Raw genomic sequence first — 15,692 nt, 5'->3', positions numbered from 1 at the left:
TAGGTCTCATGGGTAATAGTATTTCTTACTGAAATTTCTTTGGTAAAGATAGATATCTGTTTTACTATTTGGAAAGCATACTTTCGTATATACAACATGGTGCTTCATTCATATATTGTAATGATTCTTCATCAAGTACATTTAAAAGCCTTTACAGATAGGATGTAAATATTTATAAAGCAACTTCGGAATTCAGAAAAAAATATTTTAAAAAATGTATTTTGATGCTATTTTGTATTTTTACAGTTTTGATTGGAATATTTCTCCTGTTCTAAAAATGGGCCTTTGGTTTCACACATCTTGTTATTTGCTACTTGTTAAGAGAGCCTAATTTCCATAGCCTATGTTCAAATTTCTTATGAGAAGCTTACACTTCAAAGTTTATCATATAACAAGATATTCCACTGTTCCCATATAAGTAAATGGCCTCTCGAGTTTTAAAATAAAACAGTACATTAATATGCATTAACAAGGAGAAATTTATAAATTGAAAGTAGTGGACAAACCTACTACTGAAAGGAAGTAGGAAAGATTATATAAAGAACACTTGTGTACTTTAGAATCTTTACAATCCAGTGTTCTAGGGTTCTGTATAAAGTGGTGTCTGCAACAAAGAAAGATGTTTCCCAAGTAATTATGTGGAATGTTGATATGGAATATTTCCTAATTACCTGGTATGTCAAGAAATAAGTCCAAGTCATCTTGTGGACTACCAGTAACATAAGATTATTTAGGAAGTTTCATCATGAATAGCTATTAACTCACTGTGTTAGTGAATTGTAAAAATACATTAGCATTTTCCCCTCTTTTTTATGCTATTTTATAACCCAAATATGAGCAAAAAGACCGATAGAGGGAATATAAATTTCATAATCGTAGAAAATTGACTGCTACTTCTCACCTACTCAAAGGACCAGATTAGCTTTTATTCAAACTGTTATTGCAACCCATTAGGGAGTCATGCAGCACATAGTGAGGTACACTAAAGGATGCGCTGAAAATTAATATAAACTTGTGATGCTACAGGGTCATGTTTTTTTTTGGATCATGGTAAAAAAATCTGAAAACTGCTGTCAGACTTTTGATAAAACTAGAAATCCAAAATCCTAAAACCACAGGATAAGACCATATAGAAATCTAAAGGTTATAAACGACAAATGCACATATGCTTCCTCAGATTCCTGGATTGTGTTCTCAGCTCAAATGATACCCTGATTTCCTCCAACCTACTCAGCTTATCTCCACAGTGCCGTTAGGTGATTTGTTCACGTTTATATTCTTCATGATCAAAAGGCGGGAAAAACAATTCAGAGCCTGCCAGCTAAATTCAGATATAGTGTCTATAAATGAGGCTACCAGGGAGAAAAAAACCTACACACTAGTTCTTAGTTATTAATATTTGAATTCCAAATCGATTTTCAGTTATTAATTTTTTTTTAAAAAACTAACTTAACAGAGCCATAAAACTTAAGGTAATAAAAGGTAACTGTTTTTAAGTCCGAAATTTGTGTGAAAATTAGCTGTCAATTTCCAAATTGATATAAAAACCTAACTCTTTGATGTCACTACAAAGTGATCTTTTAATTAGTCAGAATAAAAAGTCAGCAGTGGATTGCATTATTTGGTGATTTAGTTTATATGTTTTATTTCTAATGAGAACATATCTTATTCCTACTAGATTAATCACTGAGCTCTTTGTTGGAAAGTATTACTTTTATTTTCATTTTAATACCTTAACATTTTCTTTTAATTTCAGTTAGACAAAGATGATATTTTCTTCATATAGTTTTAACAGTCGGAGGCATTTTGCTTTTAAAATCTATGAACTAGTTAATGGACAATATTCTAATAATCTGGCATATTAAATTCCAAAGTTTAATATTTAGCAAAACTTTACTTCACAAATTCACTATTTTAGAATGACATGAAATATATACAACTTAAGAGTCTGTATTTAGACAAATGCTTTTTCCTTTCCTCAAAATAAAAGCTTTAAAAAGTGAAGTATAAAAGTTTTAGATATGAAGGCACTGCATAAGCTGTAATCATATGGCTACCTTGCTTAGCAGCAAGAGTCAAATGAAAATATTCTACCTTTAATTTAATGGAGTATAGAGACTTTTTGAAGTACCTAGATGTCATTAAAGAAAAATAACCTTTTGACCCATTTAGTTAATAAATTCCTTTCCATTATTGCTTTTCAAAAACCTGTTATCTGGAAAAGCTATCTAGAATGTGTCAACTACAAATATGCCTGATCCTATTCTTCTCGAATTGTCAGAGGACATGGGAAAGAGTAGTATAGATGTGAAAATATAGATAGTAACTAATGTTATGATAAAGCTAAATATACCTTTCTAAATCCACTGTTTTTATATAAATAATGCCAACAATAGATGATCTATAAGTATATTTGAGCTATTATAATCTCATGTTCTTAAACTTAGGGAGTTTATATGCTCTTGATATGTCGAAATCACTGTTCAAAAATGAGTTATAGTTCATGTGTTTTGATGTCCTGTTATAAAACCAAAACCATAGCCAGAGGACCTTATAAACAATTAGCCACATTTGTTATTATTTTAGAAACCAAACCAACTACTGTCCAATATTACATGAACTATAATAGCAGCTACAAGATGTTATGGTGGCCTGGAAAAACTGAAACCTAAAGTTCTTGGTAGTTTTTAGTTGACTTCAAATTCCCCTTTTAAGGACTCCTTTTTGTTAACCAGTGGAAATTTGCCTCTTAAATTAAAACCACACTTTGTCTTCACAGGAAGAAACATTTAGTTGAAGTCAACTTTGTTCTTTCAAAGGCCAGTAAAATAGTGGTCCCAAGATTATTGTCCAAGAGGCTAAGACATCTTCACAATCTGGTTTGATGATTCATATTTTCCTTTTTATAAGTGCTTTAATTACATATAAAGGAGAAGAAAATAATATATATGCTTTAATCAGATTAGTTTCAGAACAAATAAAATAACACATTAGAGAAAAAAAATTACTTAAAAATAGTTGTATTTATATTCCACAATTTGCTCAAATACTGGTTTTCTTATAAACTTTCTACAGGATGTTTTTAAACAAATTCTTCACATTGTGTCTTGACTATGTACTTACGGAATTTCAGGGAAATAGTTCTGTTTTTAATAGCTTAATCTGTACTAAAGGGATGGCAGGTGGTCACATGCAGTCCATGTGGGATTCTAACATGACATTTAGTGAGTTTTCTGACGTGGACCATCCCTTTGATGCTGAAGGTAATGCATCTGTTGAAAGAAGTGACTGTAGATTTGGATTACTGCTCTCTGCATCTTCCAGTTTTTCTGTGTTATCTTCCCAGTTAATGTGGAATCTTGTGACCCTGGGATTAGATGCCAAAATATTCCTTTGAAGCTAGAGGAAGGAAATATATAAATGGTAAACACTAGGAAAGTTAGATCACCATAGAAAGTAGAGGCATTCACATACAAAGGTATAAGTCAAATAAAGCCCTTCAGGCCTAACTAATAAACGAAGACTGAGGCCACGGCAAAGAACTTATTTTCCTAGTAGAAACAAAAAAAGGAGAATCTGAGAGAATTCATATAGATCTTTCACTACCAATAAGCCATCTAACTCTTCTATACTTTTATTTCCTAAAAGGGAGGGAAAAAGTCTTTTGTAGGTGAATGCTTCAGAGGATGCTTTATTGAAACAATATCTCTTTAGATTGATGTTTTCAAGGAAAATGAATAAGTTCCCCAAATATTATATTATTATGAATACGTAGTAACTTCATTATAGTGGCTTCCTACCTTTTAAATATTATGGCTCATTCTTAGAAACAATATATTAGTTTCTTTGTTTTCTTCAATACAAGTAATAGATCAATGGAAGGCCCCACAAATAGGATAAAAAGCATTCCAGCTTTATTATCAGAAAGGAGAACTTTCTATTCCACAGTCATGAAATTTTTCTTGAAAGGTCTGGCAGATAGTGCCATTTTAACTTTGCTTACTTTGCATCCTCACAAAATCACCAGTTATTAAACTGCTAATGGTTCCTAATGGAAACTTATAAGATACTAAATATCTTTGAAACTACTAAATCATATTTTAACTTCATGGAATTTAAGCTGTTTTCCATAATCAGAAATATTTAAGATCTAAGCCACCCATAGTGGCACATGCCTGTCATCTCAGTTCTCAGAGGCTGAAGCAGGAGGATCCAAGTTAGAAGCCAGCCTGGGCAATTTACAGAGACCCTGTCTCAAACTGAAAAAGAGAAAAAGGGCTGGGATATAGCTCAGTGGTAGAATGCCCCCGGGTTTAATCTCTAGTACAGAAGGAAAAAAAAAAAAAAAAATTAAGACCTATAGTCTAACTTCTAAGAATAGCAACTAAAACAAGGCATTTAGGTGGCATAAGAACAATATTCATATACAATGCAAACAGAAAATCTCTTCCTATAATTTTGGGAAAATTTATAGATAAAAACAGTGATTAATCAATAATATCACAGATATGAACTTGCTTGTCCTAAAAGTTAAAATCAGGTAAATCTTGACGCATTGAAAAATGCAACAGACAGAGCCATAAACAATGGCCTGGTTCTACAAGAGGCACTTTCATTTTTGTAAACCATCAGAGACTATCAAGGTATCTGCCCAACATTAATACTAGTAATTCACTGGATGTAGGGTTTGAGGTGATCCATGATAATGGAACAATAATCACTTTGCCCAGATGGCACAAGGACTTCAAATTTATTTTGTATCAAAGCCACTTTCGTAGTGTACTGTGAAATAGCAACTTCCTAAAAAAACTATAAGTAATTTAAAAGTAATGACAGGAATATTACCTTAGAAAAGTCTGGTTTTACTGGTGGATTTTCCCTTAATTCTGTCTCAGTGTATTCATTATTTACATAATAGCCAACTCTAATAAATTCTTGACCTCGATAGGTACAAGTAATTAGCACAACTGTTACACCTACGGCATCTGCATCTGGAATGAGTCCTGGATTAGGTGCATCAGCCTAAAATAATTTAAAAAGAAAAGAAACACAAAAAAGCTGTTAATGGCATGAAAGGCTGGAGTTTTCATTATTTTAACAATATCAATTGAAGGTGCAACAGAAACTTAGAAATCACATTAGGAAGGCAAGTGTTCATTTTTGAGATAGGCTTCTAGTTTAAAAATATTGCTCATATTTATCCATGCTATAATTAAGTACCCTTAAGCAATCAAATCAATAGTCTTATGGATTTTAACTTTGTCCGGTTATAATTTACAGACCTAATTAATAAATATTATCTTTCTTTATACAGCCTATTGGCAAGAAATGTTTTATTATACCAGGACACTTATATTCTCATGCCCACTCAACAGATATTCTAATTGTAAATTAGTATAAAATGAAGATGAAATATATACAGCATTTTAAAAAAATGTTAATAATCCACTGTTGTAAATAGTCACTTTGCTAAAAAATAAAAACATGCTGTTTAAACTACCTATATTGGTGGAAATTCAATGAGGGTGAAGATTGTTTTAGGTAGATGATATCAAAGACCTTGTTTTAATGCAGAAGGTGAAATGAGAAGAGAAGGGGCTACGAACACAAGAAAAGGCTAGGGCTGTATCTATAGCAGTGTACAGGAAATAAAGACATGGATTGGATGGAAGGAGCCACAGACAGAGAAGACATAGGCAGTGATAATACCTGAGACATCTGAGCTCAACCTGAACCAGCCAGCAAATTCCAACAAATTAGCTTACTGTTGTCAGGACACTAAGGAGCATCCTGGGCCTAGGTAAAATTTCAGCCAATGCTTATCTCTCTCATCCAGTCATTCTCAACATCTCTCATTGCTGAAGGCTGGCTTCATGTCTTCATTTCTTATCTGGAATATTGCAAAAACCTTCTAACTTGTCTCTTCACCTCTAGCCTATCATTTGTACTGCTGCCAGCATTAGGATTCAAACACAGATCTGTTTCTGTCCTTTAGCCTGGTTTGAAAACCATAGATTATTCCCATTTTGTAGGGATCAAAATCTTGGTTATCTTCATTTTTAAGATCCTTCATAATTTTTCTCCAATAACTCCATTCATACCTCCTTTAATTCAATTCTTGTTCTAGATATGAATTACTAAACAAGTTCTTTAAGATGTGCTGATAACCTTTCCCACCTCTGTGCCTTGAACATAGTGTTCCCTTGGCCTGAAATGTACTTCCCTCACATCCTGAAAAAATTTGTATCCTTATAAGCCCCAAGAAGGTAAAGTTAGCAGCTTTTTAAAATGTACTTGTATGCTCAACAATCAAATTATGTTTACTCTTCAGTCTTCCCTAATTTGTCCAGGGCAGGAGTCCCATCTAGTTCATCTTTATAATCTTATGTTTGGTACAGCTTTAAGCATTTAGTGTTTTGAAATTTATTCATTATTCAGATCCTGTCTTGAAGGTGTTTTTGATCTCCTTGGAGAGACACCATGAGAACAGAGAGCTTATCCCAAAGATGATTGTCATAGAGATCTTACACACCTCTTCCCCAGAGGGGTTAGGTTACTTTTAAAGTACCCATAGGGTTTCTCATGTTGCAGTAGGTGGAGATGGGAAATAGTTCAGTAGCACTATGGGAACTCTCCTCCATATTGCTTCTCATCACACAACAAATGGGTTCTCAGCATGTTTGTTTAAAAATCTGTTTGCTAAACTACTCAGGTTAGCAAATTCAATTAGAGAAAGTAGCAAGTCTTTCAGATCATTCAGGATAAGGAAGTGATGGACAGAGATCTTTGATCTTTGCCTTCAACCAGCAATATGAGGCAGATGTCTGGCTGTCTTACTGCTAGTCTTTGACAACTCAAGAAACAGGCAAGTTGAATAATTCTGAAGCAGAATCATAGTAGAACAGGAGAATATTATGGCATGCTTTACTTAAAACACATCAAAAACTGTACCTTAGCCACTTTCTGTTGATGTTAATTTTGTAAACATCTGTTCTTTTTGGCAATATGCACACTGATATCAAGGTAAGGCTACTTATCACTAGAAGGAAATACTATTGAATGAGGTTTTTTTTCTCTTATAACACTTAACCAAGAGCTTAGGAGAGTGTTGTTCCAAACAATAAAAAAAAAAAAAAAAAAAAAAAAGATTCTCAATAGATTATTTCAAAACCAAGGCATTTATCTAAGTGTTTATAGTAGCACTATATGTCAACCCAAGTTTCTTTTACTACACCATGAATTACTATCAGTAAAGTAAGGGTTCCCCAAGCTTGTGTGAGCCAAATCAATTCCTGCCTCTTTATATAACAATTTCAAGAAACTAAGAGAATAAAAATTTAGTTCTAATTATAGATGTAATTAGATTGTCAGTGATGATACTGTTTTATTCTTTATAACATTCTCATGAAGGTAGGATCCTACCTACATTTTATAGATGAGTGGAGTCTCTAAGGGAGATGAGCTTGTCTAAATTCACACACAGCGGTGTGGGGTTTGACCAAGGTCTGTAATGGCAGTGCTTCCTTCTGCAGAACTGGGCGTTCTGTGTTACCCACTTTTCACAAGATTATACACTCGTACAACTCATTTAACCCTTTTAATGTGTTTTAGAGCTTTTCTTCACCATTTGCTTTGATACATTAAATTATTTATGCATTCCTAATATAAAGCTTCTAAGGCTAAGAGAACAAGTCTCTGAATTCTATATTTAGGAAAGGCATCCCTAGAGCTGGACTGTGTTTGAGTGATTCTTTTGCCTGTTTATTTGTGGCCCTGGGGATTGAACCTGGAGTCTCACACATGTCAGGTGAGTGCTCCATTATTAAGCCACATCTTCATCCCTCTTTGCTGATTTCAGACAGGGCCAATTTAACTGAATACGGTTTGTCACTATGAAGTGAGAAAACAGGAACGTCTGTGACAGGAAGAGTTAGACTTTTCTTTCTTTCTTAATATGTTTTAGTTTTGGGTGGACACAATATCTTTATTTTACATGTATGTGGTGCTAAGGATCAAACCCAGTGCCTCGTGCATGCTAGGCGAGCACTCTACCACTGAACCACAACCCCAGCCCCAGACTTTTCTATCTTTTCAGTGAGACTTTGTTGGGTAGAAATACTTATAACAAAAACTAATAAGTTTATTTAAAAAAAAAAAAAACACCTATGGCTAATTACTCTTTGGAATATTATTAATATCTCCCTCCAAGAAGCATGGAGAATTTAGAAATGACTCAATAGTTTTATATAGCAACTTAGCATGAATTAAAAGAAATCACACTTTTGCATACAGAAGACAATGTTTGAAGCCTTGGCACAGACCAAATACTGTCAGTGGTATCTGAGGACATAATTTATATTAGTAGATTTCTTCTTCACAAATGACTAGTGGACTTACAACAGTAGTCCTTGATAAGGTATGTAGATTAGATGTCTTAGTAAACCACTGGACTTTAATTCCAGTGACTCAGCTAGGGATAAACTCATTTATAGAGTACTTGCCCAGCATGCAGAAGTTCCTGGATTTGATCCCCTCAAAATTCAATGCCTCAATATCACACATCTCCATCTATAGTTAATGTAGTTTATTTACTGACTATTCTGAAATAAAGTTTTTGTTATATTAGCATCACTCTTAGTGGCTGAAACCATAAACTGAAAATGTTTATTACTAAATGGTCTAGTTTCCCTTACTATTGATTCATATTATTGCCTGGTTATGTGGTTAACTGTACCAGTTAGCAAAGTGTTTTGAATCCATGTTCTGGACAGCCATCTTAAAAGTCTGATCTACTAGAAGAGCCCAAGATTAATCACTATGTGTGCCATCATATAGTATAAGGTTTACTACATGCTGTGCACTTCCCTGAAGCAAAATATTATTAACATCACTTCAGTACATAAAACCAAGAAGTGCAGTCCCTTTATGACAGAGATTGCCTGAAAGACAGCAGATTAAAAGTAGTTGAAGCAGTGATTTAACACAAAAGTAAAAGGATAAGAACCATGAGACAGTCAATTTAGAAACATATCTGGTATACAAATTTACTAAGATGAATCTTACCTGAAATACAAACATATGCCTTCCTGCAGGAACAGGACCCACTAAAACAGAGTCTAAAACTTGATCATATTCTTCACTTTCTGCAGAGCCCACATAGATAATTTTCCATTCCAAGTCTAGAGTTAAAAACCAAAACATTTTTTCATATCAGTAATTACATTCCCAGATGACATAAAAAAACCCTTTTAATGTCTACTTAGCCATACATTGGCTGCAAAATGATTTCGAATAGCAGAAAATCCAGAAAGGCAATGAACCGCTTCTTATAAAATTCTTACCAGAGTTCATTCTTCAAACCACTTTCTCAAAATGATCTTTTCTGAAACACTGGTCCCTGAACAGTGCTCTTCACACAAAAAAAGACTGCATGACCAGTAATTTGGGAAATGCTATACACCTTGTCTTAAAAGATTTATAAAGCACTGCCAACATTGTGTTCTGAGACATCCCTTAATAAAGAATACCAGGAACCTTAGTCCAGCACTTCCCATGTTTATTTGGCTAAGGAATTCCTTAGCCCTTTTTTGCATGTCATCTTTTAACAACCTCCTCAACATACTTTGGAAGGCCTGTCTTGTGAGATTCAAATCAGCACAGAGCTCTCAAGTAGAAAAATCATTATTAGCATAACTCCCTTTTGACTCAGAAGTAAGGGCTTTATTAGCTCATCAACTGAAACAAAGTAGCTGTTTTATCATCACTTCTCATGACTGAAACTATAAACTGAAGATGCACATTACTGGTTTAGTTGGGACTGATGCCTATTACTAACTATACTAACTGTGGTTAAAGGACCACAGGGTTTTCTTTCCCTCAGGTCATATATTCTTTAAACTGGGAAGAGGAAACCCAGAACCTTCCACCTGTTTGCACAACAGAGTATATATAGGAGCAATGGGCACAAGGAGTATAAAACAAACTCAGGTGCACTCTAAGACTTGATATGTAATTCAATAGCAAACTTAATTGAACACTTTTTACAATGTACTCTGGAGAACGCAGGAATAAGTAAAACTGCTACTTTTTGAAGGAGTCTCCTCTTTAGTAGGGGAAGGAAGACAATTCTATAAATACAAATCATCTTTAAGAGACTTCCTCATCCTCTTAGGGTGTTTGATATGTGTGGCCTGCTCTTGGATTCATGAGTGAATCCTGCACGGTAGATTCATTGAGACCACATAAACACCCCCAAATGCATGAGTTTCTGGATCACTTACAAGAGAATCTAGTTAGTGCCATTTTTGTGTAACTGTATAGATATTTTTATATCTTAATAAAAGAAATGATAGGTACTTTTTTATGTTATTATAAACTGCAATTTATTGAATTGAAAGCTACTTCAGGTTTATACATGTTCTTAAAAATCAGTGACTGTTGAGGGCCTATTATGTCATGGCTCTATCCTAGATTTTGACCACTCACTTTGCCCACTTTTAGTACATTTCCGCATTTGGGTTCTCACAGGAACACCTACTTGTTGATAGAGATGAAGAAGCAGGCAATGTGAACATCCAGTCAGGGAGAAAACATGCTTGGCATGGTCAGAAAAAAGTGAGGCTGGACTTGAACAGAATGAACAAGGGGGTCAGTAACCAACCATAAGACAAGGGTTTGAAGGCCAACTTAAAAGATTTTGACTTTTTACATTGAATGACATGGGAAGCCAAAGGTTTTCTTTATTTCTCTGGTGCCAGGGATCAAATCCAGGTCCTTGTGAATGGCAGGCAAGCAGTCTACCACTGAACCACACCTTCAGGCCCATTGAAGGGTTTTGAGCAGAGAAGTGACAGGGATCCATTTTCATTTTAAAACATCATTTAAATTGCTGCGTTCAGTATAGACTATAAGGGGGCAAGACAACAGGAGGCTATTTCAAAAAATTATGATGCCGGGTTGGAGTTGTGGTTCAGTGGTAGAGGACTTGCGTGGCATGTGTGAGGCCCTGCATTTGATCCCCAACACTGCATACAAATAAATAAAATTAAAAAGATCCATCTACAACTAAAAATATTAAAAAATTATGATGAGGCAAAATATTATGGTATCATGGACTATGTGTGGCCATGGTGGATGTGAAACAGTTATATCCTGGATAAATTCTGATGACAGAAGCAGGAAGAGACACTTTTTTTTGCAGGGGTTGAGGTGGGAGGAGAGGAAAATTACCCTGTTAGTTGTAGACATGTTTGAGATGTTTACTACATATTTAAGTGGAGATAACTAAATAGGTCTGATAAAATTTGGAAATTGGCAGTAGTATATAAAGCCATTATAATTGATGGGATAAAGAAGAATCAATAAAGTAGGTTAGGAAACTAGTGGCTAATTAAGTAGGTGACCGAAAAGCCAAGAAGCTTTTGAAAGAGATGTGAAAGCTACTAAGCTAGCCAAGAGAGGATAAGACTGAGAACTGTCATAGAGGTTTTCATAAGATTGTTAATTTCATATGTATTTGTACCAGTAGGATCTTGGACTCAATGGTATAAGCTGGCATGTTGTCTGACATAGGGAATGTACCCATAATTTATAAACCTGCTTGTACTGGTTCTGCCACTTAAAACTGTTGGTAAAACCTCAACAGCTTTATTAGATATATATTATATCTATATAATATATATACATATATATATATATATATATATATATATATTTTTTTTAGGTATTTTATGTGGAACTCTAACCTACTCATCTACACAATATATTAAAGAATCAAAATCCAAGATGTGCTAGGGCAATTCCAAAGTCTGGACTCTCCAAAACATAACTGGGAAGATAAATTTTAACCTTTCTAGCTCTTGAATTAATAGTGAAAGAAGGCAGTAATTGGTGGTGGTGTGGGGAGGTGAAAGTAAGAAGGGATGAAGGAATAATCTAGCCTTAGCTAGTAAAAGCCAACCAAATCAAGGAATGTCTACACATTGATTTTTATGCTGTGGGATCCTTGTGGAACCTACGGCATTTTAAATGGCCAGCAATTTTTATAAATTAGTGTTACTTGTTTTATTATTTTTAACCTAGATTTAATTATCCAGCCCTCTGTATTTCAAAGAGGAAAGGATAAGGTCATCTACTTTAAGTAGGTTACCAGTTGAAAGAGCTTATTCATTTACATAAAAAGTTAAATTTCATTCAGTTGTAGAAATCCCAGGCGGAAAGTATCTCCTTTTGTGGTAGTGGGAGTGACCCAAGGAAGTCAACAAAGGGGATTTAAAATTAATTAAACTATTGGAAAGACCTATGGTTTTAAAGATGCAGCACTTAGCATTAGAATAAGCTTGAAAATTCAGAGTATAAATCACAATGTTCAATTCTGATACACTGTAAATATTCAACTATCAGTAGCTGTAATTATTGATATACAAACTTAAAAAATAAAAAGATCAGTCAATTCTTGTGAAGGCTTTGTAACTTCTGCTTAAATCTTTTTATTTTTAGTTGTAGATGGACATAATACCTTTATTTTTATGTGGTGCTGAGGATCAAAACCAGTGTCTCACACATGCCAGGCAAGTGCTCTACCACTGAGCTACAACCCCAGTCCAACTTCTGCTTAAATCTTGACCTTTCATTTTGTAGAACTATTTTACTCCCTGACATAGGCCTTATGTTAGAAACAAGCCAATTATCTGAAGAACAAACACTATATAAGGCTTTTTCTGAAGCAAACCAATAGTGTAGTTTTTAAAGGGGACTTTGACCAGTTAAAGTATGAAAAATGGTGGCTTAATTATAGCTTGGGGCTCAAGAAAGAGTAATTTATAAATTCTCTTCAGAATATTCTGAAGATTAATTTCAGGAATAGATTATTAAAAACTAACTACAATATAAAAGTATGGAACCTAAAAGGAACCTTTGCTCTGTAAACTCAACTTCCTTAATCCACACAGCCTCTAGGTGGAGTACACAAGCATGGCACCTTTTTGAAAGATTCCTTTGCAGCTTCTCAATGACTCAGCTTAAAATATTTTAAAAAGTACTAAATAAATGCCCAGTGATGGTACCCCGATGTGAAGTGTTACCAGTGGAAGTGGTGTATTCTTGAAATCTGTGATGTTATTGAGCTGAGTTCTGAAGGATCCACGTTAAAAATGGAACAGTTTGGCTTCTATAAATGGCAGGTTTCAAACTAGCCATGTAAAGACCCTGTAACAACATCCTAAAATGGAAGGCATCCTTGCGAAAAACTGGTAACTTGAAGGTCTTCTAATGCCCAAAACACCTAGTATAAATTGGGATGGATTGATCAATATTTTTCTTATATTTACCCATTTGTATATGCAATTGTTTGGAAGAAAAATGACTTGACTCTTAGGTATGAAAAATGGGCTGGCAGTTGAAATGCTTTTAGTAGTACCATGTAAATGTATGTAACCAAATGGTTTCAAAATAGTAAGAAAAATAATCTTTTATTATCCATGACCTCTTTATAGATTACTACATTTTAATAAATGAGCAGTCCTTCAGAATATGCTCCATATGAAATACATGCATTTATGCTTGATGTATATATTAAAACAAGTCACATATTAACGTGTTAACTGTGGTTAGCTAAAGGAGGGTAGGTACTGAGGACTGCTACTTTGTACAACTTTTTAAAGTTTATTGCAATGAGTGCACATTGCTTTTAAAATTAACATCTTACTTAAAATACATTTTAGAGATTAAGAACTGATTTTTAAAATGAAAAAATGCTTTACAGTGCCATGATTAGCCTAATAATTTTAAATGCATTTTTTCAAATATACATGTAAGCTCAAAGATGGCCCCCTATTTTAACTGTGAAATTAATACTTAAGTCAAACTTTTTTTCCACTCAGATTTTGAAAATAAAGCACTGAATTGTATTAATAAAATCTAAAAAAAAGCACAGATTAAAGATTATCAAGATTTAGCTTTCTAAATACTGTATGTACTACTGCAAGTATTAAAAAGATTCTTTTTAAGATCTTAAAACGTAAAAATACTAAAGACTGTTGCGTTGCCATCAGGACTTTACCTTTTATTTCCTAGCCCACGTTTGTGTTTTATGTTCAGGGTGTATTCTGTATCTGTCTGGATGTGGTTATTTTAATTAGATTTCAACACGTTCTCGAAGACGGTCTTCTTTCGGACTATTTAGAAGCCAGAGATTAAGTCCTGGGAATTTTTTAAAGTATCTTATTTCTGCTCTTGGATTAAATGTAACTTCCTATCTTAGCAATATGTTTCTTCCTGAGAGAGAGGAGAGAAGATTTCCGTCACTAAGGAAAAGGAGTCCACGTTGGTCGGGGAGCCTGCGCGCCAGCATCCTGGGCGCCACGAGCATCCCCGGCGCTGGCCGGGAGGACCGGCCGGGGAGGACGGGCGGCCCCCGGGGAGCCAGCGGCGCGGAGGGGCCGAGCCTGCTCCCGCCTTCCCCGCTGGTTGGCCGAGGAAACCAGAAATCAGCGAGAGGACAGCCTCGCTCTCTTCCCCGGAGCGGCCGGGCATGGCCGGCCAGGAGAGTACGGCAACTCTACCGTAAGCTCTAAAAATGGATTTCCCTTCGGCTCAGGGGCAAGAAGGTGGGCAGGCGGGGCGCCGTGCTCGTCACCCGCAGCGGGGCAGAGGCGTCGTCGTGACGCTGGGGTCGCCAGCCCAATTCTCTACTGGGGTAAGATGGCTCCGCTGCTAACTCGCCGGGGCGACCACACACACACCTCTCCCAGCCCAGTCTGGCCGCGGGGGTCGCGGAGGCAGCTCGAGGCGTGGGGCCAGCCCGGCACTAGTCCCGGCCGGCGCCGCGGGCGCTAGTGCGGGTCCCGCGAACCGCCCTCCCGCCCGCCAGACAAAGCTGACAACATGGCTACCTCGGCTCGAACAAGTTCCTCGCAAGTTGAGCCGCGGCAGGCGCCGGGGCTGCGGCTGGACCTGCGCGCGCCTCGGCAGCCGTCGTCCATCAACTTCAAGTTTCCCTCCGCAGAGGCGAGCCGCAGCCCGCCCGGCGCCGCGGCCGGCCGCCCGCGCGAGGCCGGGCCCGGGAAACTTTCAACATCTGCAGCCGCAACTGACAGCCTGGGCGGGCGGCGGCGCCGCGACTCACCTTCAGACAGGTCCTCGATGCACTCGAAGGTGATCTCGAACTGGAACGGGTTGTAGAAAGGAGAAGGGTTATCCAGCACCACTACATTGTTCACCTGAACCTTTGCCATATTTTGAAAAAAACACAAACAATGGGGACGGGGGCTTGTTGCGGCACAATAAAGTCCAGCGCGCGGCCGCTCGGAAGAGCGCAGACCCCCGCCCCGGCACCGGCCCGACGTCGTGCAGCGGCGACTTGAGAAACTTTTTTTTCCTCTTTTTATTTACACGGGAGCACTCCACAGTGTTTTGCAGCTTTCCTATTTCACTAAACTACAGCCCATTCTGCTCTGATAACTAGCAGCGTTGCCCGCGATTGGCTGCACCCGAGCTCTGACCCTCCTCCTCCAGCGAGGGCCTCGGCGGCAAACAAGATAGGCTCCCGCTCCCGGAATGGACTTGGAAACTTTAACTGCGGCTCCACCTGCTGGTGTGGATTAGGACAAAGGCGGAGAACAAAGTGAGTGGAATACGGGCTGGGAGGCCCGCGCGGAGGCCGCCGGCGGCGGCAGCTGGGGGAGGGGCGGCCC

The 15,692-nt window shown here is 36.8% G+C and overlaps 2 protein-coding genes across 3 annotated transcripts in view; one reads left to right on the top strand and one right to left on the bottom strand.

The window, feature by feature from the left end:
- Mcm9 (minichromosome maintenance 9 homologous recombination repair factor) overlaps nucleotides 1–15,692 on the top strand; it is a 77,757-nt gene that overhangs the window by 19,144 nt on the left and 42,921 nt on the right. The window contains exon 8 of one of the 2 annotated variants that reach the window (XM_046466988.2): nucleotides 11,723–15,164. The exons of the other annotated variant lie outside the window; for it this stretch is intronic. Within the exon in view, the coding sequence (XP_046322944.1) occupies nucleotides 11,723–11,793 (71 nt within the window). The 3' untranslated portion in view covers nucleotides 11,794–15,164. Of the gene's footprint in view, nucleotides 1–11,722; nucleotides 15,165–15,692 lie in introns of those variants that run through there. 2 annotated transcript variants of the gene reach the window in all.
- On the bottom strand, nucleotides 3,005–15,256 carry Asf1a (anti-silencing function 1A histone chaperone). The gene is made up of 4 exons (XM_046466989.2): nucleotides 15,125–15,256; nucleotides 9,064–9,179; nucleotides 4,846–5,022; nucleotides 3,005–3,399 (listed from the first exon to the last, which is right to left on the bottom strand). The coding sequence occupies exons 1-4, from the start codon at nucleotides 15,231–15,233 to the stop codon at nucleotides 3,187–3,189; spliced, it is 615 nt and encodes a 204-aa protein (XP_046322945.1). The 5' UTR covers nucleotides 15,234–15,256; the 3' UTR covers nucleotides 3,005–3,186.

This window comes from Marmota monax, unplaced genomic scaffold (assembly GCF_021218885.2).
Source record: "Marmota monax isolate L192 unplaced genomic scaffold, Marmota_monax_Labrador192_F-V1.1 WCK01_AAM20220418_F8-fsc00140, whole genome shotgun sequence".
NCBI lineage: Eukaryota > Metazoa > Chordata > Mammalia > Rodentia > Sciuridae > Marmota > Marmota monax.
Note: the sequence above shows the minus strand (reverse complement) of the source record. Positions and strands in the feature narration are given on the sequence as shown.

Coding starts and splice junctions, on each gene's coding strand:
- Asf1a (XM_046466989.2), bottom strand. CDS start 15,233: ATGGCAAAGGTTCAGGTGAACAATGTAGTGGTGCTGGATAACCCTTCT. Junction 9,180..15,124: donor CATCGAGGACCTGTCTGAAG/GTGAGTCGCGGC, acceptor TTTTAACTCTAG/ACTTGGAATGGAAAATTATC. Junction 3,400..4,845: donor TAAAACCAGACTTTTCTAAG/GTAATATTCCTG, acceptor TCCTTCCTCTAG/CTTCAAAGGAATATTTTGGC.